Source organism: Alligator sinensis, unplaced genomic scaffold (genome assembly GCF_000455745.1).
Source record: "Alligator sinensis unplaced genomic scaffold, ASM45574v1 scaffold1_1, whole genome shotgun sequence".
Taxonomy (NCBI): Eukaryota; Metazoa; Chordata; order Crocodylia; family Alligatoridae; genus Alligator; species Alligator sinensis.
Window position 1 is genome coordinate 1,033,595 of NW_005842556.1, and position 10,423 is coordinate 1,044,017.

Consider the following 10,423-nt stretch of genomic DNA (forward strand, 5'->3'; position numbering starts at 1 on the left):
CAGGAATATAAAATTCAGAAGACCCACCCCACCCCTTGCCTCTATAAAGGGCTGTGTTAAAGCAAATGGTGTTGGTAAATTTGGTATTTTAAGGGACTGGGATATAGGTGGCCGTGGCAGGTCAGCTGAGTGTTGAAGGTAAGGTCCAAAAGCTGAGGGCTTTCCCTTGACAGTTTACTACTGCCTGCTTTGGGTTTCTCTGGCATGTGGGGGTGGGGCCCTCTTCATGTAGACCTGGGGGATGACACAGCATAATCCATGACTGCATCCAGCTGGGGCCTGGGGTGTAATGCTCCTCAGTCTGGCCTAGGCTGATACCAGACTCCATTTCCCAGCAGCCCCTGCCTGCATGGCTGCGTCATGGTACCCATGGAGACCCCAGCTGCACGTGCGCTGTGATAGCACAAGACTGAGGTTGCCATGGAGACCAGCCCCAGACATGCTGGAAAGTCATGGGGCAGGGCAGGGCAGGGGGCTGCTCCAGAGCCACTGGGATCTTGTGGCAGGGGCAGCTTGGTCCAGGGCCAGGGAAGAGCCCAATCTGCAGCCTGCACACTCTGGGCTGTGGCAGACAAGCAGCAAATCGCAGCTCTGCCCCGGTTCCTAGCAGTGGTGACAGCCTGGTCCTGAACCAGGGAAGAGCCATGATCTGCTGCCTGCACGGCCCAGCCCAGAGAGTCCAGGCTGCAAATCACAGCTCTGCCCTGGCCCCAAACCAAGCTGCCCCCACCATAAGATCCCAGCAGCTCCAGAGCAGCCCCCCAACCTGCAGCATGGCCATGAAGTCTGCCAGCTGTGTGTGTCTCGCTGGGGGAGTCTGTCGTCCTGGGCCCTGCACCTCAAGCTGCTGGCAGGCCAAACTTGTCATGTGGGTGGGTGAGATTGTGTGTATGTTAGGGTGCACCCTTCCCTGTGCTGGGGCCTCTGCACAACATGGCAGTGGGCCCCAGTGAGGTCTCCTCCTCCCTACAGCCTCACGTCCAGTCCTCCATGTTACGTGACAACAGGTAAAATAACTTAGCTGGCTCAACACCAGTAGCATCAGCAGCAGCATCAAAGGTACCCAAACCGAACTGTCACAGAGCCTGTCGTTTTATAAAGGAATTGACAGCAAGAAGTAAAGATTTGTTGTGTTGGACATATGATGTTACTCATGGTGTGTGATGGCCTATCTTGTGTTTTTATGCCCAGCTATGAAAAGCGGTTTGTACATTCAAACAAGCACCTAACCTCATCACCAGGACTGAAGCCAACTTCCTACAGCTCAAAACACAAAACCTACCAACTATCTCCAGTACCCCCACAAACTGCACACCAGAATCTATCAAAGACAAGAATAGTTGTGGGGGCACATTCCTCATGAAAAAAACACTTTGCCTCCAGTCTGTCAGGCCTGATCCCGAGAGGGAACAAATTACAATGCAAACCACTTTTCAGAGCTGGGCCTATGAACTGCACTTCATCAGCCTCCTAGGTAGTAGGTACAGAAACTCATGGACTCAATATACACAGTGGAGTTCTGGCACACTGCGACCTGACGGACATCTGGCACCCCAGGCACCTCTGCGCTTTTACCTGCGCTGCTACATCTGCCTTTCCCCCCTGCCCCCGACCCCAGCCTGTTCCTCCCCCCGTTGACACCTCCATCTCCATTTTCACTTACTGGCTTTCTTGCCTGAATTGCACACCAGGCCAGCCTCTGGCTTCTTTACTATTCCTTCCATCCAGGACCAGGAGACATATCAACTGCAGGTAGCTCCTCAGCCTGACAAAGGGTTTTTCAACCTGAAAGCTTTCTAAAATATATTTCTCTAACTATTCCATTTTTTTCCCATAATGAACATATAAACATAAAAACACAAAATAAGCAATCACTCACCATGAGTAACATATATCCAACACAACATCTTTACTTCTTGCTGTTAATTCCTTTATAAAAAGAAAGGCTCTGTGACCATTCAGTTTGGCTACCTTAGATGCTGCTGGTGCTACTCATGCTGACTGTTGAGACACCTATGTTGTTTTTACCTGCTGCCATTTACAGTGGTGGACCGGACCAAGGCTGTAGGGGAGGAGGAGTCTTCACAGGGGCACACTGCTGTGTTGTGCAGAGGCCTCAGCACCAGGAAGGGTGCACCTGAACACGTACACAGTGGCATCCACCCATGTCAGGAGTTTTTCCTGCCTGCGACCAGAAGTGCAGGGCCTCAGAAACCCTCCCTCCCCCCACCACCACTTGCATCTCCTTGACAGCTGGCAGGCTTCATGGCCACAGCAGGGCCTAGCAGGCCTGCAGTTTTCACTCCCCTCTGCCCCAAGACAGGCACAGTCCCACAAGCATCCACGACAAAAGTTTTCCCTGTCAGTAGCTAAAGGTGCAGGGCCCCAGAACCCAGAAGCCCCTGCACCTGTCTCCTTGAAACTTGGCAGGCTTTGTGGCCTCAGCAAGGGCTAGCATGCAGTTTGACCCCGCTCTGGCTTAATACAACACATGATATGAGTTTTGCTTTCAAGACTTTGGGGTACTTTTTCCCCGAACCCCCTGCACCTATCTCTGCGGAACTTGGCAGGCTTCATGCCCTCAGAAGGAGCTGCGATTCCTGAAAGTTTCATCCAAATCAGGCCTGAAATGACAAAGTTATAGGCTGTTTCAAGCTTCCCCATTATAACCTGTGGGTGAAATGTCGAAACAGTATTGAAACAGCAAAACTGTTTCAAAGAAATGGAATGGAACAGCTGTTTCGAACTGAAACAAAATTCAAACCAGAACACTGTTCCATCGAAATGCTGGTCAAAACGCAACGCTGCCATTTCGCACAGCTCTCCTAGCTCTGTGTTTTCAAGTGACAATGGCTCTGGACTGCTATGTTTTATACAAAATTCAGTGCTGTCACTGGAAGCACGTACTGCTTTACATAGTGACGTATGGTTTTGCAGCTGTTGCCACTCATCTGTTGTATAATATGCTTCTGGTAGAAGTAGTCATCCAGGAAGTGAGAATCCTGGGATCTAGGCCCTCCTCAGCATTAGGATGGGAAAATTCAGGCACCTGGCAGCCAAGTATGAATGATTCTTAGGACCACAAAAACAGCCCTCAATAGGACATGTAACTTTGTAACTCAGAGATGAGGGCATACCGCTGGGAACTGTGACACCTAGGTTCTAATCCCAGACTTCTCTCGCACTATATAGTCATTAAATAGGAAACATAAAGAGTCCTCCAAGCAGAGCCACACTCAGGAATTCCCCTTTCCACTGGAGTATTCTCAGACTAGAGTGGCAGGGTCACATCCCTCTTGTTTACTTTCTTCTTGGGCCAGTGAATATATATCTCTTGTACAGTGTCAAGAATTCAACTGACGGGGCAGATTCTACTTTCCTCACCACCACTTCAGCCTCGCCATATGGGACAGATGGGTTTGAACCCCCTCAGGTTGAGGAGGGCTTAAAAACCTGGCCTTCCCCTCCATGGACAAGTGCTCAAATCAGTCAGCAGGAGGTCAGCTGAGTGTTGAAGGTAAGGTCCAAAAGCTGAGGGCTTTCCCTTGACAGTTTACTACTGCCTGCTTTGGGTTTCTCTGGCATGTGGGGGTGGGGCCCTCTTCATGTAGACCTGGGGGATGACACAGCATAATCCATGACTGCATCCAGCTGGGGCCTGGGGTGTAATGCTCCTCAGTCTGGCCTAGGCTGATACCAGACTCCATTTCCCAGCAGCCCCTGCCTGCATGGCTGCGTCATGGTACCCATGGAGACCCCAGCTGCACGTGCGCTGTGATAGCACAAGACTGAGGTTGCCATGGAGACCAGCCCCAGACATGCTGGAAAGTCATGGGGCAGGGCAGGGCAGGGGGCTGCTCCAGAGCCACTGGGATCTTGTGGCAGGGGCAGCTTGGTCCAGGGCCAGGGAAGAGCCCAATCTGCAGCCTGCACACTCTGGGCTGTGGCAGACAAGCAGCAAATCGCAGCTCTGCCCCGGTTCCTAGCAGTGGTGACAGCCTGGTCCTGAACCAGGGAAGAGCCATGATCTGCTGCCTGCACGGCCCAGCCCAGAGAGTCCAGGCTGCAAATCACAGCTCTGCCCTGGCCCCAAACCAAGCTGCCCCCACCATAAGATCCCAGCAGCTCCAGAGCAGCCCCCCACCCTGCAGCATGCCCTGCCAGCATGGCTGGGGCCTGTCTCCATGGCAACCCCAGCCTTGCGCCATCACAGCACAGGGTAGGCTTGGGTCTGGAGACTGGCCCCATCCATAGGAGCAGGAACTACTAGGAAATGGAGTCCACTGCCAGCCCACAGGCCAGACTTTGCATGCCCCTGACCTCATGTATGACTCATGATTTGTCTTAGGCATGAGAAACAAGCCCACAGCTATGATACCATTTTTGCATGGCCTCCAAATGGGACACTACTCCCTCCTTCCACTCCCTCCAGTATACTCGGTTGTCTCAACTCTCTGATCATAGATGAACATACCAAAAGCAGAAGCAGAGGGAGAGGATGAAGGAACAGTTCCATTTAACCCAGAGAGTTCATTTTTTAATATCTGCCCCAGGCATCCCCCTGAAAATTGGACAAAAGTGTTCTTTAGACCAAACTGGTGGGACAGGTGTTAAAAAACAGACTGTACCAGTGGAAACTGGAAGTATGTCACCCTGCTCAGGGTTCTCAGCCCTGCTAAGATGGTGACAGCTCTGTACTTGCAGGTGAAAGTTACTTTACAGGAGAAAACAGCATCTCAGGAAACAAAGGCTGAGGTTGTGTGGATCGGTGACTTGGATTTACTGCCCAGTTCCACCTCAGTCCCATAACAGTCACATTAGTGATTTACATATCAGAGCCTAAATTTCTGCCACTGAAGAGCTTGACAATATGTCTGCTTCTACATAGGAGCTCATTGATTTTCCCCCCCCCAGGGAACTAAGACCTGATCTTAAACAAGTTTCCTTTTCATCTTACCCCTTTGAGGCCAATTTTTGTTGACTTAGTCAACACACAGTTACATCCTCTGTGTGCCATCTGCTACCAGCATAAAAAAACATGGAAACAAATTAAGGGTTTGTGTTGAGCAGGTTCATCCTCCTGGGATTAGAGGTGCTCCTGGAGTTCCAGGACCCTGAGTCGTGATAGTTCAAGAGTTAGTAAGGGACCAGCCTATTGGCCAGGTTAAACCAAGACCTATCTTATATAGATATATGACAGAAAATGCAGAGATGAGAACCAGGAGAGACACTGAAGCATGGGAGAGAAGGTCAGTTTCATACCATGTCTGTTCCTGCCATAAGTTCCATGATAAGACACATATAGGGGAAGGAGCACATTAACCATAGAAGGAATATTCTACCTTATCTTTCTGCAGCTAAACCGACCTTTAGTGTGAGAGGGAGAAGAGTCAGGGAGACAAGGAGCAGTGATTTAGAGAGAGGAAGTGGGGATGTTCATTAGATAGGGAGAAATAATATTGATTGAAAACCCCAGCCCTAACACTGAGAACTGTGTTGTGATCAAAAATTATTTCACCGTCCTTTGGAGGTTATTTAATATAATCCCAAATAAGTGTTGTTTTCCTCTGTACTCAGATTCTCTCCAGACAGAAGATATTTGCCAGATATCAGCAAATCTCCCTTGTCTTCCCCCTTCCAGTTCCTAGGTAGAAAGAAGCCTCCTTTCATATAGTGCTCATAATATATGCTGGAGAGTGGTGAGACAGTTGATATGCTGAGACCACAGCATATCATGATGTCCAGTGCTGTTTCCTTGGATCTGTTGACAGGGCAATCTTTAGTGTTGATGGCACTACATCAACACGTAGCAGTGGCAAATTTAATCCAGCCAGTTTGTGTCAGGAAAAGGAAGTCTCATCACTGAGCAAGTGCACCCAGAACCATATAAGCCAGTCAGCTTCTCAGGCAGTGCTGAAGTCTGCATAACTGCAAGTCCTGAATATTGGTACCTAGACTAGGTAGATTAGAGCAACTTCGGTCACATCTGCACATGCTGTTATAACAGCTCTGTGTACTGTGCCTGCGTACCAATTTTTCTATGCACATGTACTCTCACTCCCATCTGCTTGTTGCAGTCACTTCTTGTTGCCTAACCTCTATGGCAGTAAAATGGTATAGTATGATTTCTATGAGGTCAAGACAGTTTCTTTATGAGGTGAATGTAAGCTGTCCCTGCAGTAATATGTGGTTTATGATTAAGGATTCAGTTGACAGTCCAAACTTCCAGGATATATTTGCCTCTGTACTGGATTCTGAGCTGAGGTTCTTCAGTCTCTTTTCATCTCATTCATATCCCAGTGCCCACGTCACTGATCATGTGTCAGCCACAGACTAACTCATTTCTAGGTGGCAATATCATGAATGCTTTTACGGAAAGTTCATGAAAACTATATTATATGCATTTTACCAATTCCTTTCCCTTCACAACTAATAACTGGCCATTGTGCTCTTACAGAATTCATTGGGGCTACATGCAAGTTGAGGAGCTATTTTGTATCAATGTAACCTCAGAACTGAGGAATAATTAGTGTAATGATAAAAAGATATAGGTTGTTAACAAACCTCTGTTTCCTTGTGGCACTGACTCAGAAAGTGTAAAGGATGAAGATTAACGTTTTGCTTATTCTGTGCTTCAGAAAATCAAAGGCAAGACAAAATTACCGGGAAGAACTGAGTTTTGGAAAATAATTTATTCTGTCTCTGATATTGTCCATCAAACATAATAGTGAACTCTCTTATTGATTAAAATGCCTCCTTATCTTCAAATGTGCATTGTCCTTAAAGAGCATGTCACATGACATGTCAATTTTATACAGGAGATGCTGATAGTTTTATAGAACAGCCATTGTCTGAAAGAAAACGAGCTGCGGGACATCTTGATGCAGAAAGCAAAGAGTGAAAAAGAGGTTTCATAGCACATTGATACAGGCATGTTCCAGGCATGGTGTACTTTTATTGCATGAGATTTTCCAGAGCACGATGTCCCCCATTCATTACTTTATTTTCCTTGCGCAGAGCCATTTGCTGATCTTTCTATGTTCACACTCTTATCACAGGAAAAACAATGCTATATCACTCTACGTGAAGAGGATCTATGAAACCAAGAAAGCAGGAAGAAAAGTGCAGGGTAAGCCTCATGTCTCAAGAACCAGAAAGTCAACATTACTCAGCACATCTGGGAGAAGCTGCAAGAGGTAACTGGACTGAAGAAGTGGCAGCTATATTGCAGTTTTCCTCTGTGTTGTATTGCCTGAGTCTGTGCTTTAAACTAATAATGGGAAGAAACTGCAACCAGGAGACTGAATTCCTTTTCACAGGACTCATAGATCGCCAAGTGTCTCAGATCCCTCTCTTTCTGCTTTTCCTCGCAATTTATCTCATCACTATGGTAGCCAACATTGGGCTGATCTTTCTAATCCGGGTTGACTCTCGGCTTCACACCCCCATGTATTTTTTCCTTCATTATTTGGCCTTTGTTGATCTCTGTTATTCGACAGTCATCGCTCCCAAGATGCTGGCCGATTTCTTAACAGAGAGGAAAAACATTTCTTACATAGGATGTGGGGTTCAGGTTTTTCTTTTTGGTGTCTTTGTTGTAACTGAAGGCTTCCTCTTGGCCACAATGGCATATGACCGTTATGTGGCTATCTCTAGCCCACTGCTCTATTCTGTCATCATGTCCCCAAAACTCCGTGTATGGCTGGTCATTGGTTCCTTCTTAATTGGGTGTGTAAATGGAATGACACAAACTGTGAATCTGTTGTATTTATCTTTCTGTGGCTCCAAGGTCATTGACCATTTCTTCTGTGATATCTCCCCACTCATATCCCTCTCTGAGTCTGATTCCACAATCAATCAGATTATTCTCCTTGCTTCAGCTACTCTATTTGGACTGTCCAGTGGTGTCATTGTTCTTATCTCATACATTTTCATCCTCTCCACCATCCTGAGGATCCATTCCACTGAGGGCAAACACAAAGCCTTCAACACCTGCACCTCCCACCTTACAGCTGTTTGCATCTTATATGGAACTGCTCTGTTTGTATATTTAAAACCCAGCTCCAAGGACTCAAAGCCAGAGGACAAATGGGCCCCAGTCTTCTACACAGTGGTGACCCCCATGCTGAATCCCCTGATCTACAGCTTGAGGAACAAAGAAGTGAAGGATGCCTTGAAAAGAGTGATATCAAAGAATATATTATTGCATATTGTAAATTAATAATCAGATGGCAATAAGCCCAAGCATTGAATCTCATTCTGCTGTGAGTCTGCTTGCTTTATGAATTGCATTGAAACGTCCTCATTCTGACTGATTTCTTCATAGATTCATAGATTCATAGATGTTAGGGTCGGAAGGGACCACAATAGATCATCGAGTCCGACCCCCTGCATAGGCAGGAAAGAGTGCTGGGTTTAGATGACCTCAGCTAGATGCATATCCAACCTCCTCTTGAAGACCCCCAGGGTAGGGGAGAGCACCACCTCCCTTGGGAGCCCGTTCCAGACCTTGGCCACTCGAACTGTGAAGAAGTTCCTCCTAATGTCCAATCTAAATCTGCTCTCTGCTAGCTTATGGCCATTATTTCTTGTAAGCCCCGGGGGCGCCTTGGTGAATAAATACTCACCAATTCCCTTCTGTGCCCCCGTGATGAACTTATAGGCAGCCACAAGGTCGCCTCTCAACCTTCTCTTGCGGAGGCTGAAAAGGTCCAGTTTCTCTAGTCTCTCGTCGTAGGGCTTGGTCTGCAGGCCCTTAACCATATGAGTGGCCCTTCTCTGGACCCTCTCCAGGTTATCCGCATCCCTCTTGAAGTGCGGCACCCAGAATTGCGCGCAGTACTCCAACTGCGGTCTGTTAGCCTGAGGAGACTCTGTAAATTGTCTGAAAACTGGGTGGCTAGGCTTTATATAATATTCTGTTCCATAAGTAAATACCCGAACTTCTGCTGAACTACAGCAATGTGAGGGAGGATACCAACGGGCAATGTTGACCTTTTTATCTATATCAGAGAGTTTGATTGAATCACTTATCCAGACAGGAAAACCTCGGGCACTAGGATTAGCACATCTGCAGCAACTGGCAGCTATAGCCGACCCCTGTGAGAGACTTATTTCTCCAGCAAAGAGAAAGATTAGAAATAACATAGTTATAGAAACCATATTATAACAAAAATCAGCACAAACAGTATGCACAACCCTGCAGCTCCAATAACTGATCTTCTGGGACATGTTACAGTCTCAAAGTGCTCTGTTTCAGCTGATCCAAAAGTGTCTAGAGGATGCAGTACTTGGAGTTCGGTGCTCTCTGGGCTGGGCAGGACCCCAAAAGGGTGACAGTTTATTAGTGGACCTTGGTCAGTCTGAGTTTGATGTTATCTAATGGGCTGTAGGTCCAGGAGGTGTTTGTTTTGATTTTTTTGTCTGCTTTTGGCTCACCCTTGTCGCGGTCAGGTGGGCGTGCGGTGTTTTCACGAAGTCCGCAGTCGTCTTTTTTTGGCTTTTCCTTTTTCAGGTCAGGGAAGCTCGCGTTGGAGCCGATCCTGAGCTCTGGTGAAACTTCTGTCTTTTTTGTATGAGTATAATGAGTCCAGTTGTCCTTTTTTGTTACCTTTACGGCGGTGTGGGAGGTGAGGAGGACTTGATACGGTCCTTGTCACTTAGGTTTAAGGGGAGACCGTTTCTAAGTTTTTATATATACCCAGTCTCCAGGCTGGATGTGATGTGTTGGGATATCGGCAGGGAGGGGTTGGCTTAAAGCAGCATACCTATGGAGAGATTTTAACTGAGACTGTAGAGATAAAATGTAAGAGGTGAGTCCTTTATCGCCTAAAAGAGAAGAAGTGTGAGCCGGTAGTAAGGGGAAATGTTGGGGAACAGGGTGTCCAAACAGCAGCTCGTAAGGGCTGAGCTTTAGTTTTTTCCTGGGGGTGGTTCTGGTGGACATAAGGGCCAGTGGGAGAATCTTAGTCCATTTTAACCCGCTCTCTGCGCATAGCTTTTTAATTTTTTGTTTTAGGGTCTGATTTATTTTTTCGACTTGTTCTGAGCTTTTTGGGTGTCAAGGGGTATGGAATTTTTATTTTATTCCTAGGCAGCTGGCCAGTGTTTTGTTTATGTCAGCAGTAAAATGCGATCCTTGATCGCTTTCAATGATACGTGGAGGACCAAACCTGGGTATAATTTTATTAAGGAGTATTTTTATTATTTGTTGTGCTGTAGCTCTTCTGCTGGGGAAAGCTTCTACCCACCCCGTGAGTTGGTCAACAATTACTAGGAGGTTTTTGTACCCATTGTCTTTAGGCATTTTAGCAAAATCTATTTGTAGTCTTTTAAAGGGAGTATAAGCCCAGGGGCGGGCTCCAGGGGGTCCTGATTTTTTTTTGATATTAAACCTTTTGCATATATTGCAGTGTTTTAAAAG

At 47.0% G+C, this 10,423-nt stretch overlaps 1 protein-coding gene across 1 annotated transcript in view; it reads left to right on the plus strand.

Annotated features, from left to right (window-relative positions):
* Positions 1 to 7,276: 7,276 nt before the first annotated feature.
* Positions 7,277 to 10,423, plus strand: part of LOC102381583 (olfactory receptor 1052-like) — a gene marked incomplete at its 3' end in the record, with an annotated part of 7,416 nt that continues 4,269 nt past the window's right edge. Inside the window, exon 1 of the mRNA XM_006032250.2 lies at positions 7,277 to 8,182. Coding sequence (XP_006032312.2) covers positions 7,277 to 8,182 — 906 coding nt within the window. The remainder of the gene's footprint in view (positions 8,183 to 10,423) is intronic.